The following is a 27,459-nucleotide window of genomic DNA, read 5'->3' on the forward strand; positions in this document are numbered from 1 at the left end:
GTTTGTTAAAAAAGGCAACTGAAAAGATATTCATTTACTTAAACAATTTTATTCAAATTTGTTTTTAAATGTTCAGAAATTAAACACTCATTTTTCTGTAGAGCAAACCGTAAACACAAATAAAATGACTTTACCTTTCTGTAAACAAGTTGAACTCAAATTAGGGAGACAGTGTAGCTTATCATAAAAACTACTACTAATAATACTTTGTAATTATGAATAAATAATTTTTATAATTATAAAATAACAATTATTGAAATATAGAACACTCAGCAAGCTTATACGGCTGATAAGAGCCTTGTTGTAGCTTTAAATTGTCTAAAACAAAATAATTATCGCAGATGTTACACAAAATATCATGACATTAAACATTCAGCTGTGGTACTCCAAAATGGCTAAAATAGCTGCAAGATGGAATCTCCTATCCTGCATTTAGTTTTTTTTAAACCCTCTTTGGTCACTGCATAAAAGGCACCATGTCTTTAGCGAGGTAGTGCGTTATGGCATTAGTTATCTCCTGGGTAGGGTTGCACTAGTTGTTTGTAAGTTCTTTCATAAACTGGAAGGTAAAGTCCACACTATAGGGCCTTTGTAACTACTAGCTAGTTTATAGCTAAATTTGCTAACAAGTTCTTAAAGCAAACCGTAGTTAGTTGATTGAATGACGTAATATCCAATAAGAAGCATTTAAATTGTTAAACAGCTTTAAAATTATGCAAATAATGCATCTATATATAACTGCCCTAAAAAATAAAAATGACATTATATTTTTATATAACGCATTTTTATAATATGCCTCACTGCAGATGATATATATAATTTGATATATATCATTTTTTGTGGGCGAGGCAGTGGCGCAGTAGGTAGTGCTGTCGCCTCACAGCAAGAAGGTCGCTGGTTCGAGCCTCGGCTCAGTTGGCGTTTCTGTGTTGAGTTTGCATGTTCTCCCTGCCTTCGTGTGGGTTTCCTCCGGGTGCTCAGGTTTCCCCCACAGTCCAAAGACATGCGGTTCAAGTGAATTGGGTAGGCTAAATTGTCCGTAGTGTGTGAATGTGTGTGGATGTTTCCCTGAGATGGGTTGTGGCTGGAAGGGCATCCGCTGCGTAAAAACTTGCTTGATAAGTTGGCGGTTCGTTCCGCTGTGGTGACGCTGGATTAATAAAGGGACTAAGCCGACAAGAAAATGAAATGAAATGAAATTAATTTTTTTGTTTCTTTGAAGCCGAAATAATTCCATATTACCAATTTTGCTTGCTATTTATTTGTCTGATAATCCTTCTGAGGCAGCAGATGCCATCAGGCCACTTGTCCGCACTTTCCAGTTTGTTTGTTTGTTTGTTTTTTTGTTTTTGTGGGCGTTCCGCATAGTTTGGTTGTATAATTCTGATTGGGCAGAACAAAAGTGTGCGCAATTAATTGGCTAGTAAGACTGTCAGACAGACGCCATGCACGCATTTGCTTTTGGCGTGGGAAATTAAATACTACATATTTCATATCACAGCCTCTTGCAATTAGCTAATCACAATGTTTCAAATCATGATTGTGATTTGATTTTGATTAATTGCACAGCCGTAGTGTGTAGCATATGCACATTAAAAAGAGATGAATAAAACTTTATTAATATAGCATTAATAATACTTTGTTTATTGGTCATGTTTTTTTTCTTTAACGCAATAGCATTTGTAGTGTCAGTACTGTTTTTAGGATAGGGCTTTGTCTAGTTCTGTAGGATTCATACATACAGAGCAACATCTCTGATTTCACTTCCACCGTTTAGATAATATTCTTAGCAGAATCTTAGAAAGAAGCATCAAGAATCTCTGGTCACAGCTTGAAAGAATTGACTTATTTAGTTGTTTACAGTAAATGCATTTTCTCAGAAAACGTTGGCATCTGTGTTCTTGTCTCAATCTGTTGCTTATATCTCACATGGTATGTAAAGGCTTATGGTGTTTACATGACATCATTCAACTTCAGAGTTGATCAAGATAAGATTGTGCATTTGGCTAAGCACAGATTGCACATTCCAATGGCATTTTTATAAATCATTGGCTTTTGATCAGTATTTCTCTGAACAGAGGACAATATTTGCAATTGTTTGTAAATCAGTCTGTTCTTTTATGCTTTCTTTTGCAAATCTGCCTCTTCTATTGGCCAGGTTGTTTTACCATGATACATAGCTGCTAGGCTTAATGTTACTTTATGTGCTCCTACTTGTAAAGGAACGTCATCTGGAAGTGACGGTAAACTGGATGTAACAGAATGTTCTTTGCAAATAATACCTGGACTGGGTTGACCTTACCAAAGTTAATTGGTTTCATTGTTCTTCATTTTGGAGACTCAACGTTACTTTTAAATTACAAGATCAGGTTTAGTTTGCACATTTTTTGGTTTTTGTCGATTGTTTTTTTTTTTTTTTTGTCGAGAATTCTACAAAGGTAATTATACATTTGATTGTTAATTTGGTGTGATTGTTGTCTAAGATCAAGCGATCCATCTTTTTCTTTTTACTGTCGATTATAACACTTTAAAACACAGGAGTGGACATTCATAGGTGTTAAAGGAAATTAATACAATTCATGAAATTGTCTCATCATAAAATTATTGTATCAACTGTGTAAATACATAAAAGATCAAGGCAGTTTGAGTGTTCGTTTGGAGCCAGAGCCTAGTCCCAAAAATATGGCTCTGAGCTAGGAAAGTTGCACCAAAACATTGCTGGGCTAGAAGTAAGATCTGCTTGTGTCAAGGGCTGAGGGGGAGGTTACTGTGACCAATGTGATGAAGAGAAACACAATTGAGCACCAAATGGTAGCAGAACACGACTCATTCATTTATTCATTTTCTTTTGGGCCTAGTCCCTTTATTAATCAGGGGTCGCCACAGCGGAATGAACCGCCAACTTATCCAGCATTTTTTTTTACGCATCGGATGCCCTTCCAGCATCCGGAGGGATCCACATGAACATGGAGAGAACATGCAAACTCCACACAGAAATGCCAACTGACTCAGCCAGGGCTCAAACCAGCCACCTTTTATCATGCTTCTCACTGCACTACCGTAATGCCCCCTAATATCTATCTATACAAACTAATGTTATACAATGTATTGGTACTAGAATGGTATCGCAAGCCCTGGCTCTTAAAATGATAGGATTCCTTCAGTGTTCAACAATAGGGGGCAGTGCGGGGGCAGCCATTAGCATTAATAGCAACATTATTTTTGGCACCTCCATATTTGTGTTGCAGGAACTCTGGGAGTAATCAGTGCCGATGTTAGACTTTAGCTTATAGATAAGCAAAGTTGTTCTTTACTGAGTTTCTTTTATTTTTTATTTTTTTGGTGATTTTTGCCTTTTGATTTGATTGGACAGTGGTTTGACAGAATGAGAAGTTGTATAGAGAGAGAGAGGAGAGATGGGATTAGGGTTGCAATGAATAACCGTTTTTAAGATTAACCATGCTTTAATTCATCATGGTTAATTAATTATAAGGGCCTCTCAAAACAGCGTTTCTCCACAGAACAGAACTGAAGGAACTAAACTGTTATGCCAACTGTTTGCTAATTTAAAGTGCTGTGCTTGTACACAAAGACTAATACGCACGCACACTAGATTAACTATGACAGAGGGCTGTTCACATCTTGCATCTTTTGCACTCGCAAGTTTGTTATTTTCAATACGCTCGAAAGAAAGAAAGAAAGAAAGAAAGAAAGAAAGAAAGAAAGAAAGAGAAAAAGAAAGGCACGAGCCACCTGACAAAAACTGGACCGATGTGCTTCATACTTTGTATGGATTATACATATTACTCTTCCAAGCAGAGAAAAAAAAGATACAAAATAAAAAATAGCAAACATTTTTGTGATATAGTTGATCAAAAGTACCTTTTAGACAATGGTTCAGCAGCCTTTGACTACATTTGTTCTCTTTAAAAGGGAAATACTGAGCTGATATGTATTTTAGATTTACATTAGCAAATACTTTCTTTTTATTTATTCTTATTTTTATTTATTGATTCATTGTTCTGTCATTTATTTTCAGTGTAAAAATATTACTCAAATTTCAATGCCAAGTTTCAAAACTTTTTCCACTTATTTTTGAATCCTAAGAGAAATAGACTATTGTTTGTTTTTCTTATTATTTTTATATATTTTTTTGTATTATTTGGTGACTGAGCAGTAATAAATAACACTCTAAAATATAAGGATTTTTCATGTGATTTCCTAAATTAGCTGTGTTTTGAAATGAATGAATGCGCTATAGTATCAACTGTGAAATCGTGATTATTCCTCAGACTACAATCCTACAACTAAATTTTTGAATCGTTGCATCCCTAGATTAGTAAATGTCCATGAGCTGGGATTTGAACTCAGGACACCTTAAGTGTGTTAACACACTGGCCACAAAGCTATAGGCAATGACAACAAAGCCATTCTTAAAAAGCTCAACAGATGAACTAGTTCCGAAATGGCCCTAGCACTAGCTCTGAACTGGCACATGCTAGCTGAAAAAGGGTAATAATGCAAGAACCTGGTTTCATATGATTTAATGCAAGTCCCTTTTAAAAATGACTATTGGTTAGACCGTCAAGCTTATCTTTGATTGAAAGTAAGTTTTTCCACACATTTATCTCCAGAAATATTTAGCTATAACTACTGCAGCACTTGTATTAAAAAAAGCTGACATCCTTGCATATTTTTTTAACGTGCCAGGCAGTGATTAATAAAATGCAGTAGACTCTGTGTCTGTGGTTTTCAGTGTACATACTCGCTTGTTGAGCAACAAACATTAATCTGTTGCACCCTTAATTTAAAACCCTTATTCTTTGCTCTTACATCTTAGAGCTTATGCTCAATTTGAAGCACTTTCACTTATTGGGCTTGTCTTTGCGGTGCATGAACTTGCATAGCCTCTCCCTTTCTGTGTTCCCTTGAAGTTGTTTCACTAGCGCTGTTAAAATGAAAAGTGGTGTTCGAAGTGAAAACTATTAGTTTGCGTTCATGGAATGTAAATGTTCAGGCTGCTTGGTAAACTGCGGGTCGTCTCTGTTTCAGATGCTGTAGCTGGCAGCATCCCTTATGAACCTAAACAAATAATCGCTCAGATGATAGTAGCGTGAAGACTTTTTATTTGACATTATGAAACTCAACACGTTACATCCCCCTCCATAGTCCACACATCAGCATACCCACTTTCACCTCCGCAAGTATGCACTCAAGTATACACTTGCCGTAAAAAGGCTTTTTTTTATCCCCACTTGTCTAGCCCTGCAGGGAAAAATTGGAGAATTTAGCACCTACGCAAAAATGTTTGGATCACTGTGACGTGATTAGGAACCAGCCACACGCCTTTTTTTCTGGTTGAGGCATTTTAGAACAGAAGAGAAATACCGACACGCAATGAACAATGAACGTTTGAAGGTATGAGACGTGGAGCACAGATACTCTTGACAGTTCTGGAGGTAAACAATAATATAATAACACTAATACTGAAATGGTTAAGGTTTTTTAGAAAACGACAACCAAACCAAAACAACATATTTTATATGTTTTACAATGTGCTCAGACTGCTGGTTTGTCCATTCACACACATTTTTATCACATGATCTCTTATAACAAATCACATGACTTTTTTAATAGGCATACTGGAATTTGTTCGGTAAAAGTGTTTCCATCGTAGTTTATGCGCATCTTTTCTTATCAAATAAAAAGTTTAGCATTTTCAAAATTTATTGGCGTTTTCAACAGTTTTTTTTATGCGCATCTGATAAATGTTTAATTTTTAAGTTTTTAAATTAAATGTTTAAGTTTAATTTCTATTGTATGTGCACTGAGTCTTATGTGGATGACTATTTATTTATTCATTCATTCATTCATTTTCTTTTCGGCTTAGTCCCTTTATTAATTTGGGGTTGCCATAGCGGAATGAACCGCCAACTTATCCTGCATGATTTTATGCAGCAGATGCCCTTCCAGCCGCAACCTATCTCCGGGAAACATCCACACACACTCTCATTCACACTCAAACACTATGGGCAATTTAGCCTACCCAATTCACCTGTACCGCATGTCTTTGGACTGTGGGTGGAAACCGGAGCACCCGGAGGAAACCTACGCGAATGCAGGGAGAACATGCAAACTCCAAACAGAAACGCCAACTGACCCAGCCGAGGCTCAAGCCAGCGACTTTCTTGCTGTGAGGCGACAGCACTACCTACTGCGCCACTGCATCGCCGATGACTATTTAGTAATTTAATTACTAACTGAATAAGGCCCAATCCCAACTATTTTTTTACCCCCTTCCCCATGGCCATTGAAACAGAGTGTGAGGGGGAAGGGGTTCAAAATTTACCCCCAAGAAATGGGACACCACTACAGCACTTGCACACGTTATCATATGTCATTGTGATCTCTTGCTTCATATGAAATCAGATGATCGCAACTGCTGTAATTATTCCAGTTGTGTTATTTATTGATATTTATCTTCAGGAAATCACTTAAGGCATACATCATGTTATCATAACGATATATAATGTGGCAATACGATGTAACTGTACTGTGTATTTACACAGTGGCCATATTCATCTATGTAAAAACACAAAAACACAATTAGCATTATAGCAGACACCGTAAAAAAGTCATTCCTAGTCACTAGACATTACTGACAGGGTATTCCAGTGTCATTGAGTGACAGAATGTTGTGGAACTACTTGGCCCATACAGGAGTTATTATTATGAATTTTAGATTTAGTAAATTTCACGATTTGTTAAGGGTGTCACGATCCTCCAAATCCTCGATTGATTACATTTTCGATTCTAAAGGCACGATTCGATTCGATTTTCGATTATGAATAATTAATTAATGACCAATTAATTATTTGTAGCCTTCCGTTTAAACTACCTGATCTGCATGGTCTTTGTTTTACCCATAAACAAATCATACAGTAAATGAATAAAGGCAAGATACACACATAATTACCACCGGTCAATCACTTTTTTCTGCGGGACTCGTGAATAGGCAGTGATCTGTGTCGTTATAATGGCGTCGGTAAAAAAAAGACGCACAACCAACAGGAACCAGCCAACAGTATCTGAGGTGTTCGCTAAAATGACAAAGTACAAGTGAGTGAAAGATTGAAGCAGTCCTCTGACTGCCTGGACCTGCTCTCTGGAGCGCATGGCTGTGTAAGCGTCTGTGTCTGTGTGGCCACGTGATGTGCATTTTCAGAGGCAGAGAGGAAGGAGGGCTGCTCAGAAATGCTACACGCCACTGTGGATGTCAAATCGTTGTCGTTCTAAAATGCCATTTAAAAACAAAGACAGTGTAAACAGGGCCTGAGTGTGTACTTTTCGCGAGCGGAATTGCAACGGGGGCGGGCGGAGGATCGCGATGCCGGTGTTGTCTATCGGACGAACCCTAATACGTACATAGCAGAGCTTGCAAAACTGTGTTTTTTTTGGTCGACAACATGAACGTTGTCAACATAACTCACTGGAAATCCAAAATGCTTACACACCGGCGACTTAATTGAAAGAGGAGAGGGTTTAAGTTCTGTCGACGGGTCTCCTGCTTCTGCAGTTTAACAAGCACTTCAACAAGCCTGTTTTTTTCCCGCTTGGCAAGCCAAGCTGACGTGACATGGGGGCGTGGCAGCATCGACGATTCTATTTTTTGTTTCGATAATCGAAATTGAGCATAAATTTCGATCGAATTCGATTAAAAATCAAAATCGTGACACCCCTACGATTTGTATTTTTTGTATTTTTTTTTTAAACATGATGGTAAAACATGAACAAGGTTATGAATGTATTAAAACATACTTGTTTGTTGTAAAAATTCATAATAATGACAAAAAAACACAAATTTGTGGATCTCCTTACTTTCAGGTGCAGCTATGCTGTCATTGTAGCTGGTGTAGAAATTTTCTTACCCCTTGGTTTCGAGAGTGGTCCTGAAAAATCTCCGTTTGAAGGTGTATCTAGCCCTTGCCCTTAGCCCTACGCCTTCAAGCTAAAGAGAATTGGGGCACAGCAGTACCCCTTTACGTGAACGTGCAAAACGAGGGCTAGGAGTAAGGGGAAGATCTAAGGGGTAGAATTGGAATTGGGATTAGTTACTTTTCAGACAATGCACAATTATAATGATGTAATTAGAAATTAAAACAATTTTGAAGTAACCTACACAGCACAGTATACAATACATGATCAGTAAAAGAAATCAAAAATTTTTAATAAAATTATATTTGTTACAATTCTAAAATCCCCCCTGGAAAAAAAAAGAATTATGAAATGCTTGTGCAAACATAGGGTGCTTTCACACCTGTGAATCGATTCAGTTGTTCCGAAACAGAGATTACAATTGTTACATTGTTGCTCTTTGCTCTTGGAGCGGTTTGCTTTCACACTGCAAAGTTTCTAATCGAACCAAAAGAGCTAAAACGAGTCACGTGCGAGTAAACTCTCCTCACATTGGTCAGAGTGTCAGGGTTTATTTTGCAGCGTCCCGCTAAGCTGTCAGGAGAGGTGGTGGTTTGGTGGTGATTGACAGGGTGCGCGCGCGCGAAGTGTCTGAGGAGAGACGCGGTGGGGAGGGGTGAGAAGGGTGCACGACGATGCCTATTTGAGGACCGGGAGGGAGACGCAAGATTACCGGGAGATCATCACTCGTTTGCGGGCATCCGGAGACTCGCAAAACTTCTCGCCCTACTCATAATTCTCTCCTCATATAGCCATATGCCTATTACACATCCATAAAACACTGTGATATAACCGCGCTCGGATCGAATCGCTTTCTCACTGCAATCGAACCGCTCCAGGGTTCGTTTCAATCGAGCTGAGACCACCTCATTCAAGCGATCTCGGAGCGATTCCTTTGGCGCGGAACAGAGCGCGATTGCCCTGTTCACATATGCCAAACGAACCGCGCTAACTGGGCAAACGATACGTTCCGAAACAAAAGTGTAGGTGTGAAAGCACCCATATACAACTTATAATTTATGAAACAAAATATAGCTTGTTAAACAATAATGGTTAACCTTTTGAATGTTAAAAGGATTTTAATTGCCAATTGATTGATTGTGTAAAAGTCATAAAACCAAAAACAAATTAAATGCTCTTGGTGCATCATTTAATGTAGTTTTTAGTAATGAATTTTAACATGCATGTTGGTTGTAGCCTGCTACTTAATATTTCATCTTTTTTTGTTGGCAAAGAATTAATTTGGGATTGATTCTTTCAAGTGAACTAATCAAACTGCACTGAATAAAAGGCAGTGTTTCACACGCATCATTCAAATTGTCCCAACACAAATCAATTAAGTTTACAGATTTAAGTGGATGGAACATAAAAAATGTAGTTGTCCTAACAAAATTTCGATTATTTAGTTGTTTCAGCTCATTTTACATAAGTAGTTTGAACAAACAAGCGACACTTTTTTTGAGGTTTTTTAACAGTCATTAGTGAATCATTCTGTAAACATAATCAAGGATGACTGAAAATTCCTTAATCAAGAGGATGTGATGTTTTCTAAACATGTAGCAAAGCGACTTGAGCACAAAGACCTTTCAAGCATTTAACTAGCTGCTCTTGGATTAATGGGGCAATTCTGACACCATACAGAGCTTCGAGACTGAAGTTTGTTCCGCTTTCTCGAGCTCCCTCCAAAACAGCCACGTTTTGGAGCCAAAAGATACAGGTCATTAGCACGAAAAGCAGCATTGCCCTAAGCAAACATGACCCCGTCGTATCCACTGACCATGCTTGGTATGCAGGTTCACTTTCCACACTCTCGTTTTACACTGGTGCCTCAGGTAACAGATGACTGTTTCCATTAATGGAGCTTTGCTTCTTATTAACAGATCAGACCTGCAACCATGATTAGGTAGGTCACACTTAAGCTGTTCAACTGGAAAAGGTGCTGCATTTTTTAAATAGCACAGTGTCTATTCATTCAGAAGTGTAATGAAGCCTTGGATTATTTCTGGCTTTGTGCTTGAAACCGAACATCCAGTTTATTTGCTAACCAGGCATGCAGCATTTAGAATTTATAAGAGTAAGAAGCATACAATCAACCATACACACACACACTCACACAAACTATTTTGACAGTGGGTTCAAAGGGGGAGCTCGCACACAGATTAAGTCATTAAGTATAAATGTGCAAAATTATGGATATCTTTTTTTTTTTTTTAGACCATGAAAGGAGTTTTTTTTATAATGTCAAGATTGTACTTGTCCTTAGAATGGCAGTTAATTGTGACCAGGATTAAGCTATTTAAAGAAAATAGGTAAATAGTAAAATAGATAAGAATGTTTCACAGAATTGTCCCAAGTTACACAGTTGGGATGTGATTTCCAAGTTTTATGTATGTGGGTGCATACAGTGTGGTTCAGTGAAAACTAGGGGTGCAACGGTTTTCATGGTTTTAGGGTCATGGTTTTTGTATGGTATAGTATGTGCTATGTTTAAAAAAAAAGGCTTTTCTAAAATATTCAGGATAAAAGAACAGGGGTACAACATGACAATATACAGTTGAAGTCAGAATTATTAGCCCCCTTGAATTATTAACCCTCCTGGTTATTTTTTTTCCCAATTTCTGTTTAACGGATGGGAGATTTTTTCCACACATTTCTAAACATAATAGTTTTAAAAACTAATTTCTAAAAACTGATTTATTTTGACAGTAAATAATATTTGACTAGATATTTTTCAAGACTCTTTTATAAAGCCTAAAGCAACATTTAAAGGCTTAACTAGGTTAATTAGGTTAACTAGGCAGGTTAGGCTAATTAGGCAAGTTATTGTATAACGATAATTTGTCCTGTAGACTATCAAAAAATAGCTTAAAGTGGCTAATAATTTTCATTTTTATATTATCAGACATACTGTGAAAATTTCCCTGCTTTGTTAAACATCATTTGGGGAATATTTAAAAAAGAAAAAACTTCAAAGGGGTGATAATAATTCTGACTTTAACTGTACAAATGTATTGGGTAACAAACACCTGACAAAGAAGCAGGCTTCACACATATTACTGTAGATTTGCATGTTCTCACATTAAATAAATAAAAGTAGATAATTTTGAAAATTGTATGTTCAAATAAAATGCTTAAGAAAAATAAAAAGAGAAAAAGCTTAAAATTAGTTTTTTCTGTTTAACATCTTGACACAACAGTCTCAACCAATTATGCAGATAATAATTAAGTCAACACATTTTAATAATTGAGCACTTTTAGAGTATTGATTACTTCTGTTTACATTATGCTTGCATTGCCAAGGCAACAAACACATTTTTATAAACAATTATCACTTATCAGCACCATCGAAGTGGATGAAACTTAAGCAATGACAGAGCGTTTGGCTCTACTCTTTTAATTCAGTGGGAACAGTAAGTCGTGAAGAAAGCTGTTCTTGGCAGACAGTGGTAAGACCAACAATAATAATGCATATTCTGAACCACGCATCACAGGGAGCACGGAACTGTGGAAGTGCAACAAGACAATGTGATTTTTTACAGAGGACCCTTGCATCCCTAGTGAAAACCAAATTTGGTATATTGTTTCACAAAATCTTGACATTTCGCTCTCGTTGCATGACTGCATATGCATTATGACTGCACAATATATCGTTTCAGCATTCATATCGCAATGTGATCATTCGCAATAGTCCAATAGTACCAAACAGAAGAAAGAAAGAATGTGTACACTAAATATTTGCAAAAGTATGCACACACTTTTGTTGTTATTGTGAGTGTACACAATTAATGTAGACACCCAACAGATTCAATGGATGAATTGCTATTATCTATACAATCAAAACTGAAAGTGTAATTTAGGTTTTTTTCGGGGTTATCAGGAGAAAACGTCTCAACACGTGTATATGTGGTTGTCGACTCCTTAGGGTTATTTGTGTTTATATATTATTATGCATTAAAATACTCACAACAAATGCAGATATAGAACTGCACTGCAAATAGCGCAGGCCACAACGAAAATGTGTCCAAAAAATGTTAGATTGTTTATTCGATTTTCTAGAGATGCACGCCCACTGCAGAATCATCCCAGTTGATCTAACATTATGAATTCTTTCCAAGCAGAGATATTAAGTCAAATTGTATTAACATCACAATATATATATGGCAAAATAAAATTAATAATAGATTGTAATGTTATGTTCAGTTGAAGTCAGAGTTATTAGCCCCCTTTAGTTTTTTTTCTTTTTTAAATATTTCCCAAATGATGTTTAACAGAGCAAGGACATTTTCACAGTATGTCTGATAATATTTTTTCTTCTAGAGAAAGTCTTATTTGTTTTATTTTAGCTAGAAAAAAAGCAGTTTTAAATTTTTTGACACCATTTTAAGGTCAAAATTATTAGCCCCTTTAAGCTACATATTTTTTCGATAGTCTACAGAACAAACCATCATTAAACAATAACTTTCCTAATTACCATAACCTGCCTAATTAACCTAGTTAGGCCTTTAAATGTCACTATAAAGCTGTATAGAAGTGTCTTGAAAAATATCTAGTCAAATATTATTTACTGTCATCATGGCAAAGATAAAATAAATCAGTTATTAGAAATGAGTTATTAAAACTATTATGTTTAGGAATTTGTTGAAAAATCTCTCTGTTAAACAAAAAATAAATAGGGGGCTAAATTCAAGGGGGCTAATAATTCTGACTTCAACTGTATGTTATGTAATGTTAGATTCTTCCAATGTTGTGCAGCCCAAATATATATAAAACTCTACATTAGTATCGCGGTTTACAGTTCATGTATTTTTTTTGTCTTAGATGGTCATCTAGCATTTGGGGGCAGAGATATTTTTAAATAAATAAAGAAAAAATACCAAAACTTTATAAGCCATCCATCCATCCATCCATCCATCCATCCATCCATCCATCCATCCACCTCAAGTTTCATGAACACTCAGCTATGCATTAAAGCAAATGTATTAATATTACATTATTATTACTATTATTATTATGTTTTTCACCAGCCCACTTACCTTATATAAAGCATGGCTCATTTTATTTTATGATACGTGCCAATCCCCTTGCCAAAAAAAAGCTAACCTATTTGGGTAACTACTAACTACAACAACGCTTTAACTAAAAAAAGTGACATGATATTCCACATGGTGACGAAGTGGCGCAGTAGGTAGTGCTGTCGCCTCACAGCAAGAAGGTCGCTTTACAGTACAGGTAAATTAGGCTTACTAAATTGTCCGTAGTATATGTATGTGTTAATAAGTGTGTATGTGTTTCCCAGTGATGGGTTGCAGCTGGAAGGGCATCCACTGTGTAAAACATATGCTGGATAAGTTGGCGGTTCATTCCGCTAGGCGACCCCTGATTATTAAAGGGACTAAGCTGAAAAGAAAATGAATGAATGAATGATATTCCACATGAAGTATGTTAATCATAAAAAAAAATGCATAAAAACATTTATGCAAAATGTATTTATTTGTATAATAAAAGCACATTCTGTAAAAGAAATGACAAGATACTGCTTATGCTGAGCTATGCCTAATTTTAAAGTTCTGACAGATCTCCTAATTCACTCTTTTGTATTGGATGAATAGATACTGTGGGTGTAAGCATCAAGAGCGCCCATGAAAAGAAAATTACTCAATTCCAAAACCTCCTATTATAAATGTTATAAGCTTGTTCTTAACTATAATACATGGTCCTGATCTTGTGTGTGGTGAGACAACTATTGGGTGCAAATTCTTAAAGATTGAGGCTATATTGTCATCTCTGTAACTTTCTTTTGAGAAAATGTGACATATTTTGTGTTGAGAACTTTTATGTCCAGCATTCTACATGGTGCATAATCTTTTTTTAATCATAATCTTACTATTCAGCTAGTTAAAAAACGACTTTCCAAAAATGTGAGTTCCAAATAGTAGTTTTCATCCCAATCCATGTTATAAAAAAAAGACGATGCATTTTACAAGTGTAAGAAGGAAAAGCACAAGGTGATGCTCTTTCAAGTAGAGTTCAAGCACAAACACAGACGCGCACACATTGGGCCGATCCCCAATCATCTTGAGTAACTCCAGCAATCTTTTCAAGAAACATGTCTGTTCTTGTGAGATTGATGCTTCACAGAAATCCCTGTCTTCAGGCATTGTAGAGATCAAAAGTGTTAAAGGTTTATATAAAAGGGTGAGCGAGGCACTTAGTACTGTACATGCACTGTACTCAAAACCTAAGCTATGTCTGTTACTGCTAAGGTTTCTAAAGCTACACACCCTGTCCCATTGTGTTTTGACTACTCGTATGCACAGATCTACTAGCTCTCTCGAGCTTGAATCCTGAAGTTGCTGTTTAATTGTTTTATTAATTAAGATTAAATGTGAACAGTTTATTTTGTTGCATTTTTATATTACCATGTAATATTAAATTAGTTCAATAATTATAATAGTAGTTATAATAATAATAATAATAATAATAATAATAATAATTATTATTATGTGACGACAAGGTGGCCCAGTGGTTAGCACGGTCGCCTTAGCAAGAAGGTCGCTGGTTCGAGTCCGGGCTGGGTCAGTTGGCATTTCTTTGTGGAGTTTGCATGTTCTCCCTGTGTTGGTGTGGGTTTACTCCGGGTGCTCCGGTTTCCCCCAAAGTCCAAAGAGGTGGTACTACAGGTGATTTAAATAACCTAAACTTGCCATAGTTTGTGTGTGTTTGTGTGTGTTCGTGTGTTTGTGTGTGTGTGTGTGTGTGTGTGTGTGTGTGTGTGTTTGTGTGTGTGTGTGTGTGTGTGTGAGTGTGTGAGTGTGTGAGTGAGTGTGTGTGTGTGTGTGTGTGTGTGTGTGTGTGTGGGTGGGTGGGTATGGGTGTGGGTGTTTATGGGTGTTTATGGGTGGGTATGGGTGTGCATGGGTGGGTATGGGTGTGCATGGGTGGGTATGGGTGTGCATGGGTGTTCCGGTGGTGCATTGCAGCTGGAAAACATATGTAAATGTAAAACATGGATAAGTTGGTGGTTCATTTTGCTGTGGCGACCTCTGATTAATAAAGAGACTAAGCCGAAGGAAAATTAATAATAATAGTTATTATTATTTAAAATCTAAATCTCGATTAATTGAACATTTGAACTCAATTACAAAATAATAAACAATTATTTTATTTATTTATTTAATTTTATTGCCCTCAGAGTTCACTGACAGGTTTTGTACAGTAAACATGCTTACACATCACATTGAGAGATTTCTGAAGGAAGGGTTCATTACTTTACTGTAAAACCCAAGAGTCAACTTTATCAGATGAAATAAGTGTAGTTAACTGAAAATTTACTTAAAGTTAATTCTACTTATTTGAAAGAAGGTTTGAACTCCGTGTTGAAGGTAAAGAGTTAATTAAATACCTCTTTAATTAACTTAAATGGACTTAAATGGAGTAGGTTCACAGTACTCATATACTGTAGATTAGTTTTTTAACTCAAATGGTTTGTTGCAATCAGTTTCTTCGAACGGTTTGAGTTGCCTTAACTTTTTTGGTTTTACAGTACTCTGTTAGTTTGAGTTCTCTTCATTTATCGGGTTTTACTGTGCTCAAATTGCTTCGTTTACTCAAATGGATTTAGTTCACAGTATTCATTAGGATTGGTTTTTATCTCTAATGGTTTGTAGCAATCGGTTTCCTTAAATTGTTTAAGTTACCCTAACTTATTGGGTTTTACAGTGTTGATTTTAAAATAATTAATGATATAAGTATTATTTTATTTACGACAATATGATTATTTATTGAAAAGCAAAGTTGAACAACTGAAATGAAAACCCATATTATAACACAACAGTCAAAAAAAGAACCGGGAAAAGTAATTGAAAAGATTGACCTGGAAAAATGTGATCGATTATTAGTTCTGAATGTCAATTAATCACCCAGCCCTAATTATTTTTATTATTTTTTTTATTGAACAGCAAAACCTTTAAAATCATTTTACCAAAATGGTTTTTGCTTGTTGGATCTGTGAAAATTTGCTTTTTATGTAAATTTTGGATGAATGAGATGTCTGGTTGCCTGGCAACTACATTAGTAGTTACATTTGCAATATTTAAAACATCAGCCCTTGTCTAAGCTGGGAAAATACAATCTCTCTAGACAATTCATCTCCTGAAGGAGAACAAATATGCCTCAAGGACCCTGAAATGATGGTATAAAAACAACTTTAGTATTATATGAAACAAAACTAAAACATTCTATTGAGCCACTCATACAGTTGAACTGAGATTTTTTTGCATGTCACTTTTGGACGCAGATTTTACACATTGACTTTTTGCCATTTCAAAAATTACATGTCTTTTTCATTTTGCTCTTTTTTCAGAATGGAACAAAGAAGTCCTGGGACTTTATGCAAACCCATGATAGGTGAGGACATTTATTTAGGTCTTTATTTAATTTGTTTGTCTATATGACTGTGTTCTGGCTGCTTTTGGTACGTCCTACTTTAATGAGAAATTTGCATGTGGATTTCCTGTTTAAAATGTCAGTCATTTAACATACTGTAATATTTGAAGGCAAGAAAAAACCTTGGAGGATTAGAGGCTTTTGGTAATTAGAATTTCTCTTGATGGCGCAACAATAGGACGTTCTCCGCTACCCCGAAAGTCATTGTGTAGGCATCTTGATCTCTCTTCAATTCCGTTTTTTATAGGCTCACATCTTTATTGAACTTTGTCATGAAAAAATCTCTCCTTTTTTTTCTCATGCAAAACTCTATTTAGCACATTCAGGTAGGCGTTTGAAGACCTCCACCTGTCTTCATTGCAGTCACTGATCCCTGACTAGGCTTCAAGTGTCCCAAAGAGGCAGAAGCAGTTAAACTTCTGTTATGTTTCCCACACAACCTCTTCCCACCGACCCAGAGCATTCCTTGGGTCATTACACACCTAAGAGCGCCTCTTTGTACCTCTCCAATTGTCAACTGCTGCCCTGAGATCACGGTTGACCTTTCATACAGGGTTCATTAAAGCTATCGGTGAGGATTGAGTCCCTCTGTGGGCTGTGTGTCAATATCATCAGAGATTTTTATTTTCTCATGAAGCAGTCTGGAGATTCAATCATACTCTGTAAGAAGACCTGGTGCAACAAAGTGGCTACAAAGTCTCTGGCCGATGATATAAAAGTTACAGCATGTTCAGATATTAGGTTTCTTAAGAAGACCTTTGTTCTTCATTGAGGAACGTCTGGACCATGCCTGTGAGAAAATAGTCTATGAACCAAAGCAGAACACGGTGTTACAAGCCGACAGAAACGAAACATTCACAACAAGAGAAGTCTGTAAATTTAAGAGGTGGGAAAATGCTGCCAATCAGAGCATAGAAGCTTTGGAATTGGATTTTGGACCAATTATGTTTCATCTTAATATGATAATTATCAGGACTATTCAGATAATCACTTCCATTCAGAAGCGAATTTATCCTGTTTGGAACACACCACAAAAATTCACGTTTTCGACCCAATTTTTTGTCAATCTAACCAGTCAACACTAAATAGATGGTTTTTAAAATGTTTTGGTTATGTCGAAATTGCATTTACTCAATCGTTTTCATGGTTTAAATTCTCATGATGTTTAATGAATTAAAGTTGCACCAAAACCCCACTTCCTCTCTGCCTGCTGACCTAATTCATAAACCTTATGGGATGTGTTGTTGAAGCACACTAGATGAGCATTTAAACTTTTCAGTGTTTAAAGATACATTTGTTTTGAAGATGAAAACACATAATCACAATCACAAAGTCGGGATTGTAACACAAAACTAGATTCTCTAAAGAAACTAAATTGCCTTTTTTTTTGCATTGTCTTTTTTTTTTTACATGCTTTTGTAGTGCATATGTTATGTACACACATACACTTGACAGACTATCACTTTCAAAAAAAAAAAAACTGGTTGGAAATGAACAAGAGAGAGTTGGGTATCAATAAAAATGTGTTTTTCCCATCTATTTGTGATGTGATTATCCTGAATCCGTCTTAATAACAGGTGTAAATAGTGCCATTATGTCAATCCAGTTTTGGACAAGGTGCAAGAACAAACCTAAGCAGAGCTGAAGAAAGGCTCTTGTTCAGGGGTTTCAGTGAGGTTTGTTGTCAAGGGTTTTTTGAGGGTTCATTGTATTTTCATTAATTATGATTAACTACAACATTGTAAACAGTTAATCATTGTTTAGATATTCTAATGCAGAGGTGTCAAAACTTTTTCGTATAAAGGGCCAAACACCAAATATTATGAGGTGTAGGCTGAAGGTAAATATAACTAGATTACATTAAAGTTGTCATGGGTAATTTTCCTACTTTATTTCCTAATATTTCTAAATAAATAAAAAACACTACTAATTGTAATAACTAATGCAGTATAACTTTTAAAATGATAACTTGTTCCAATAAATCATTACAGTGGAATTCAATGCTGAATCTGCTTTGATTTGCTCACCAAAGTCTCTGCATTTTTCTCTATGCATCGGATACATATAAATGACATCAGATTAATTTATAACATTTATTTGAAACATTTAATTTCAATTAGCATTGACGCGGTGGCCCTGTGGGTAGCACTCCCGCCTCACAGCAAGAAGGTCGCTGGTTCGAGCCTCGGCTGGGTCAGCTGGCATTTCTGTGTGGAGTTTGCATGTTCTCCCCACATTCACGTTGGTTTCCTTCAGGTGCTCCGGTTTCCCCGCTCCCAGTCCAAAGACATGTGATACAGGTTAATTGGGTAAGCTAAATGGTCCATAGTTTATGTGTGTGATTGAGTGTGCATGGGTGTTTCCCAATGATGGGTCGCTGCTGGAAGGGCATCCGCTGCGTAAAACATATGCTGGAGTCATGAGACCATGGGATTCAAAAGAACCTCCTGACGCACCTAACACTGTTACCCTGATGAAGACCATTGTTTACCAAAAAGCATAGGCACAGTTTTAAGGAATAGCCATGTTAATAAAGGCTTTTTAATATTTTCCCACATTTTCGAGTGCCTTGGACTGATGTTTGCTGTTTATAGTGAACAGTTAATCAGATCTTGGAGTCTAAACAAAATGCTCATTAATTTATTCATTTTGCTTCGACTTAGTCCCTTTATTCTTCAGGAGTTATAGATTGCAGATAGATTGTGAAATCTAGCGGTTTTTATTTTAGCGTTTTTTTTTTTTAAAGCATGATGGTAAAACATCAATGCGGTTATGAATATATTAAATTGTGTTTGTTTGTTGTAAAAATTCGTAATAATGACAAAAAATACTATTTTGTGGATCTCCTTACTTCCGGGTGCAGCTGTGGCTGGTGTATTCTGGTAAATTTTTCAAATGTGGTCCTGAAAAATCTTTGTTTGAAGGGGTGTATACCCTTGCCCTTAGCCCTACCCCTTCAAGCTAAAGAGAATTGGGACACCACTACCCCTTCACGGGCACGTGCAAAACGAGGGGTAGGGGTAAGGGGAAGAGCTAAGGGGTAGAATTGGGATTGGGCCTAAGTGCTGGTCTTTTGAAATTTAAATGTAGATGTAGCATTGTTTGCAAAGATATTGCACAGCACAGCTGTTTTCAGCATTAATACTAATGCAGGAGAATCAAAAAATAATTAAATATGCATTTAGAACCTAATCAGGTGTCACACAGAAGGCTGGTTTAATAACTACTGACTTCGGTTGCCACAGCGGGCTGAACCGCCAACTTATCCAGCACATGTTTTACGCAGCGCATGCCCTTCCAGCTGCAACCCATCCCAGGGAAACATCTATACACACTCACTCACTCACTCACACATATACTACGGTCAATTTTACCATGCCCAGTTCATCTATACCACGTGTCTTTGGACTTGTGGAGAAAACCCACACGAACACGTAGAGTCCACACACAAATGCCAACTGACCCTGCCGAGACTTGAACCAGCGACCTTCTTGCTGTGAGGTGAACGTGCTACCCACTGCGCCGCCCTACTGAAAATTACAAGCATAAATCACATTAAAATACAGAGTGCCTAGGGATCATTTCACTATAGTGATCATTTCTCACTGTCAACTAATGTCTAAGATATTAGCTGTTTTATTAGTAATCCATAAAGTATCTACATACTCTTCATGATATTCTACATCCATAATTCTACTCAATACCTAAAACCAACTACTACCGTAATAACGATTAATAAGCATCAAATTAAAAGTTTATCAAGCTAAAGTCAATGGTTTGTTAACAGCAAGATTTGTACCTTACAATAAAGTGTGACCAAAAAAAATTTCAAAAACTATATATAAAACAAATCTTAAAGTCTCCAAACTTAGTGGACTTGTTAAAATATTTGACCTCACCATTTGACTGAGCCATTGTTTTGCTGTACTGTTTGGTGGATTGATGAATGAGGTGATCTACAGCTGAAAGGTAAAGCCATTAAATGGAGCGTCTGTTCAGGTCATTAGTGCCACTGTTGTGAGCTCTGCTGGTCTTTGGTGTAGGTAAGGAGTTGGAAGCCATAATCCTGTGACAGTGATGAACGTGTGTATTTGTTTGTGATATTTGTTTTCATCTACAGTTTTTAATTTGGAAGTGATGTGTGAGTGATTGTTTTAAAGCAGCACTAGGCCTCTGCTTCTCCCATTGCATTGCATCCCAAAATGAGATCTAAGCAGTCCTAATGGACGGCAGGTTAAACGATGTGTGACACGTCCTGCGTGACTTAGATAGTACTTTTCAGGCTGGAGATGTGAAGCAGAGATGAGCATGTTATTCAGACTTGCCTGGACATGCTGGAGCACTGACCCATCAGACGCAGTTTTCAAAGGATGACCCAGACTGCACTCTTCATTCGGCATAGTCTGTTCTCCACAACTCATTAAGGGTGAAGAAAAAAGGTGGAGCTTATTTGATGGACATCAAATGTAAGGTCTGAATGATGCTTCCTCCTAATGGAAACGGATGGATTAAGGAGGCCCTCTTATATTGGAGCTCTTAATCTGGCTTCAGACCACCAAAGTTTTGGTAAAAGTTTGAGAATCATCATGTTCATTTTGGAATGCCTACTGCTAAAATATTCATATTCTGCTTCTACCAATAGGTTGCTTTCAGTCACGTGGTTCTGGTAACTGAAATTCAGAATGAGGGCAGGAAGTGATAAACTGAATGGCAGACATAGAGGGAAGTCTGTATGTTTGAGATTTATTCCATATTTTAAAGGAGATATAAATAGAAAGCAATCACATACAGTATGTTGGACATGATCTTTATATCATGAAGACGGGCGAGTTTTCCACTAAACTAAAATATATGTGCCTGTCATTGTGGCGGTAGACACTATAAGCTATTACGTTACATAAAAAAATACTATAGTGTTTGGAAGCATACTATAGATAATTACTTCAATAAAACGGTTTTAGTAATTATATTGTTGCTGTGGTACAACTGTAGTAATAAACAAATTATTCAATAGGCTTCAGTTTTTTTACGCTATAAGTATACACCATCACAATGCACCACAGTTTATACTAACTTTATAGTATTTATTACATTTTTTAGTTTACTATACTACAGTATTATGTAGCATTCATTAACAAAGAGTTGTTCCTGTTATACACTTTACTATGTGGTTCAAAAACAGGTTTAATATAACTAGACGTCACGAAATAACAAGCATACAAACGCGTGGACGCATAGTCTACATTATTATTTATTTATATTTGTAAGGGGGAATGGACTTAATAAACAATCAACAGACATTCACCGCTGCTGCACATCACGATGTTCACTTCACAGTTGTTTATTCTGACAAAACGCCAGTAAAGACATGGATTATTGCAAAACAAGACTGAGATATGATTTCAGTGATTACATGGCAGGGTGCATAAGTGTGGTGGTGATTGTATCTGATTTTTATACAACACATTAACATGTTTATACACATAGCTAGGCCTGTATATAATCTTTATTGGTTCTGTCAAACAAATTATCACGCTCAAAAAAAGATTGTACACATGGATGTATTGAAAAAATTTTGATTACATGCCACCTTTTCTTGTGTTTTTCAGCCAGTTTCTTGAACTTTCTCCCCTTTATGAGCAGAAACATTTGGAAGTTATTAAAAAAAGCTGTTCAGCATTTCGTATTTTGGCCGATTAAAACAATTATAAACATAAAACAGAAGCATTTTGGTGTTCTGAAAGCGATTCCTATGTAGAAGAATCACTTCCTGCCCTCCATCTGAATTTCATGCGACATCAATGACATCATGTGAAAACAACCTATAATCGTATGCAATTACTTTCACGTGACGTCCAGCAATTGATAAATAGTTAATAGTGAGATATAGAGTATAAATAAAACTATAATTTTATATGTGGAAGACATTGTAATATACAGCATGAACAATATAGATTAATTTTAGTTTAATTATTCAGATACCACCAAAATAAATTCATCAAACATTTATTTGATTAAATTTGATTAATTCTGTTGTTTGGTGTTCACATGTGATCAATCAAATGTACCAGCTTTGTTAATTGTCTTTTAGATATTTAAGCTTTACATATTTTTTGTCACTAGATTTGCATTCCTAATGACAAAGCATATGTTGTTAAAGACCGCATGCAATGATTTGTCCCAGGAATGTTTCCTGCCCACAACAAGGAGTTGTAAAAACATATAGTGACTATGGGATCCAGGATAACACTCTTTATTTAATGCATTATGATTACATGTTGTGGGTTAGATTCAGATGTGTGGATGTGTGTGTTGGTTAGCATTCAGGCTGTGTGGTAATCTCTGGCATGCATTCACCATGGGAAAGACAGGGCTGGGCTTCCTGCTTCTACAGACATATCCGTTTTCCCAACTCAAAGAGCCGTCTCTCTCCATTGCCATTGAAACAACCTGCTAATATAATGTATTATTGAATGTAATAATCTGAAGCTAGAGGCAAACAGTGCTTTGAAAAAAGCCCTTGAGCAGTGGATTGGGGAATAAACTTCTGGTTTTCGAATCAAATGTTTAGCCACTTTTAACTGAAACTCAAGGTGTAAGAACAGAACAAAAATGTTTGTGTAGTGCTTGTTCGCAATGAAAAAGAACAAGGAAGCACAATGGATTTGACAGAGTGGTTTTGAGTGAATGGCCTCTAAATGTGCAGATGTAATAGTTTTGAATCCAATCATTTCATTTTCAAATGAACTGACTTTTTGTGTAATGTCAAATTGGCAATAGTTTAAGTTGACCAATAGAAAGTGTGTTTATTTGAAAGTGGCTTCTGTTTTAGCAGTGCTTTGCTGTTTTTCATTTTGGATTTCATTTGGATTTTTGTTTTTTTACCACACAACATTATTTAACATAGCGACTACAACCATAGCAAATTAAAATGCAGTCAAATTACACATTGTATATATACAGTTGAAGTCAGAATTATTAGCCTCTGTTTATTTTTTCCCCAATTTCTGTTTAACGGAGAGCAGATTTTTTCAACACATTTCTAATCATAATAGTTTTAATAACTCATTTCTAATAACGGATTTATTTTATCTTTTGCCATGTTGACAATAAATAATATTGACTAGATATTTTTCAAGACACTTCTACAGCTTAAAGTGATATTTAAAGGTTTAACTAGTTTAATTAGGTTAACGAGGCAGGTTAGGGTAATTAGGCAAGTTATTGTATAATGATGGTTTCTTCTGTAGACTATTGAAAGAAAATATAGCTTAAAGGGGCTAATAATTTTGACCTTAATGTTTTTTTAAATGACCTTAATAGCTTTTATTGTAGCCATGATAAAACAATAAAATACTTTCTACAGAAGAAAAAATATTATCAAACAAGCTGTGAAAATTTCCTTGCTCTGTTAAACATCAAGAAAATATTTTAAAACTAAATAAAAATCAAAGGGTGGTTAACAATTATGACTTCATCTGAAAGACAGGACAACATTATTAGACACTGTGAAATTGGAATTATTTTTCAAATGATTTCTAAGTTTTAAGAGATTTTTTTATTCAACACATTTTTAAACCCAATAGTTAAAACAATTCATTTCTATTAACCTAATTTATTTGGTCTTTGCCATGATGACAGTACATAATTGAAATGTGAGGGACGGTGACAACAGAGTTAAGGATCCAAATGCAGGATTTATTATGAGAATGATAAGGCAGGCAACAGTCAACATGCAGGCAAATCCAGAAGACTGGTCAAATAACAGGCGAAGGGTCAGTACAGGCAGCAAGCAAGGTAAACAAACAGAACAAAGCAAGGGTCAAACACGGCAAGGCAAAGGTTAAACAAGATTAAACAAGGCTCTGCAAAGATGTGTGTGTGCTAAATTTAAAATCCATGTAATCAGTCCATAACGATCCTCCGGCTGTGTGTGCGCGCGTGTAATCAAAGTGAATCAGAAACTGGTGTGTATGAAGTGCATGACGGAATTTGTAGTTCATTTAATGGCGGATTTGTAGTTCTTTAGCGAATTGCTTGTTTACCAGAGATCTGCAAGGATTATATCGCTGCTGTGACATTAGTAAGATACCAATATTCGGCTTAAGTTGCAATTAAAGGCTTAGCTAAGTTAACTGGACAAGTTAGGTTAATTAGTCAAAATTAGGGTTATTTCATATCTAATTAAAGACAGAACATTTTTAAGGGGGATGATATTGACCTTAAAATTTGTTTTAATTACAGCCAAGATAATAAATAAATAAATAAATATAAAAAATAAAAAAAAATTCTTAAAAGGAAATTGTCTTCTTTTTTAAGAACAAATTCTGTGAAGATGTTTTTGCTCCATTAAATATTAGTTGGTAAATATTTAAAAAATAATAATCACAAGAGGGCTAATAATTTCACCTTAACTGTATATAATTTGTGCTTTTTGAACATGATTAAAATATAGTTCTCACAATTTCTAATTGGATCCCTCTTAGTTTTGATTATGCATAGGATGCATAGAAGTCTGTGTCTTGAACATTAACAGCCTTCTGTAAACAACGCACAGAATGTACTGCATTACGTATTTGGTGCTGAAATCTCTTAATAGGTCTTGATACCAGTAGCCTGGATGACTGGAGGCAGATGTTATGTCAGTATATGTTTTGTAATGGTTGAAGATTGGAGGAAGTATATTTTCTGTATGAATGTGAAAGTGCTGCACTGGGACACTCTGTCCTCTGACCTCCTGCCACGCTGAGCTATTAGCTTGCTTTCAGTCCAGTGAGCCTGGCTATCCTAGTATGCTTCAGTGAGTAAATCCTATTATACAGAGATTCTTAAGACACAGGGATTTATTCTCTTCTTCTTACGGCATTATGTTCAGTCTCAAACCGAGCTAAAGTGAAAAGCCAAGACCACATCCAAGGTGTTAATCCTGGGTGATTTGTTGGGGCTTGATAGAGCAAGGGTGTCCATGTGCCTCACTGTCTCGCACACACACATACACGCGCTCCTTTTCACTTACTCTCTACATCTACCCAGGGTGTTGGATCAGATTTGTTTGTTGTTGCTATTGCAGGAAAGAAAGATTCTTGAGTATTCATCTGCTTCTCTAAATGCCTACTCAAGCTTTAAATTCATTGCTTTTCATTTTCTTTCCTCTCTCCAGTGTCTCTGTGCTGATTTTCAACACCACATCACACTGTTTCATCTTGGTCAAGCAGTTTCGCCCAGGTAATGCCCTACAAAGTCCTTCTTAATGTGTTTTTTGTTGTTTTCACTTGATTATAGTTGTGGTCCTGTTTTTCTAATTGAAGAGGTTTACTTCAAAATTATTTGAGTTGTTCAATCTAGAAACTCTACCTAGTTGAGGCAAACTCTAAATAGCAGTTAGTTTTAAAATTAATATTTCAAATTTGTTTATTTGTTGCATCCTAAAATTGGTTGGGCTGACAACAGACTGGGTCATTGGACCAATTACTGCAGTTGAGCATTGTGCAAAGGATGGGTTTGGAAAATTGAATCTCTGAACAAATTATATAAGATTCATTGGGATAATTAGGTAAAAAAAAGCATATTATAAGAAAATGAATGTGTGTTATGATCCTTCATCAGCTTGTTGACAGGGACTCCCAAAACCAAAATATAAACCTTTTAGAATCCATAATAGGGCACCTTATCATGTTGATTGTTACTACAAATGATCCTATACAATTACTTTCATGAGATGTCCAGCAATTGATAAATGGACAATAGTGAAAGTTATGGGTATGAACTTACTCTGGTCTAATGTTTTGGTTTGGTTAAGATCAGAGTTGGGTGTAACTCGTTCCACAGTAACGCGTTATAATATATAATTACATTTTTGAGAAACGCAGTAATGTAACGAATTGCATTTTACATTTGTGTAATTTGAATACAGTTACTACAGTCAATGTAATTGAGTTACTTGCATTACAAATGTAATGTTTGGAAGAAAAAAATATGCTTCTTTAAAATCACGTTTTCCGCTGCAACGTCAGTTGCATGTGCTTTGAAATTGCTGGAGAATGCAGGCTGAAATAGCTGCTGTAAAGAGCGGCTGCTTCTTCAAGTGGAAATACAGACATTACTTTGATTTCAATGAGCGTAAAAAGTCCAGTCTCTAAAGAACTTTCGCCTGCTTTTAACTCAACCAGCTACTTGTTCAAGCATTTGAATAGAAAGCATTCTAAGATAATATTCGTCACCAAGGAGGCCCAATTCATAATAAATTTGATTTTTGTGCAGGATCGGGAGTGAAGGTATCTTCTGAATATGAAGAGAAGCCTAGCTATTTATTGGGGCCGTTTACATATCCCATCTGTCGCGCTTGCATTTCCCAGGCGCATTAGTTAAAACTGCGTGTCATGTGACAAGGACTGTCCGATCAGTTTCATACTTTAGGAATATACACATTTTGGTAGACTAATTACCACAGAGAAACACGGAACACCCAAACACTGCAGTGCTTTTTATATACTATAGATGTCAGTGGTTACAGGTTTCTTCATGTCCTACTTTTGTGTTCAAAAATAAAAAACAAAAAATTTTAAATGTCAAGCTGCTGTGATCAACCCATTGTAATGTTTTTCAGTGAATATTCAATAACCGAAAGTATATTTTGTATTTTTATAGGTATATTTTATGTTTTAAAAGTAACTTCAAAGTAAAGTAATTAGTAATCTGATTACTTTTTTGCATTATGTAGTTATTAATGTAATCAGATTACAATTTTCTAGCAGTATTCTGTAATGTGTAATCGAGTACTTTTTAAAAGCAACTTACCCAACACTGGTTAAGATTATTTTGTCATCATTTCATATAATTTTCAATATGCTCTAATGATTTGCATCCACAATTTTTTATTTTACTTGACAAGAATAATATTTGATCTTTTAATTGAAACAGTCTGATCTGTTACCAAACCTTCAATATTCCCTGCTCACAGAATACACACTTCTTAAATGAATCAAACAAAACACAAGTACCGGCACAACAAATACACAAAAGTAAATAATAATATTGCAT

At 35.9% G+C, this 27,459-nt stretch overlaps 1 protein-coding gene and 1 long non-coding RNA gene across 2 annotated transcripts in view; one reads left to right on the top strand and one right to left on the bottom strand.

Annotated features, from left to right (window-relative positions):
• The window catches only part of nudt14 (nudix (nucleoside diphosphate linked moiety X)-type motif 14), a 73,692-nt gene that overhangs the window by 28,614 nt on the left and 17,619 nt on the right, over positions 1-27,459 (top strand). The window contains 2 exon segments of the mRNA NM_001044888.1: positions 16,337-16,380; positions 25,580-25,644. Of these exon segments, the coding sequence (NP_001038353.1) occupies positions 16,337-16,380; positions 25,580-25,644 (109 nt within the window).
• On the bottom strand, positions 5,062-11,524 carry LOC147839142 (uncharacterized). The gene is made up of 3 exons (XR_015518342.1): positions 7,392-11,524; positions 7,262-7,332; positions 5,062-7,190 (listed from the first exon to the last, which is right to left on the bottom strand). It is a non-coding gene; the product is annotated as an uncharacterized LOC147839142 (long non-coding RNA).

This window comes from Danio rerio, chromosome 20 (assembly GCF_052040795.2).
Source record: "Danio rerio strain M-AB ecotype USA chromosome 20, GRCz13ab, whole genome shotgun sequence".
Lineage (NCBI taxonomy): Eukaryota > Metazoa > Chordata > Actinopteri > Cypriniformes > Danionidae > Danio > Danio rerio.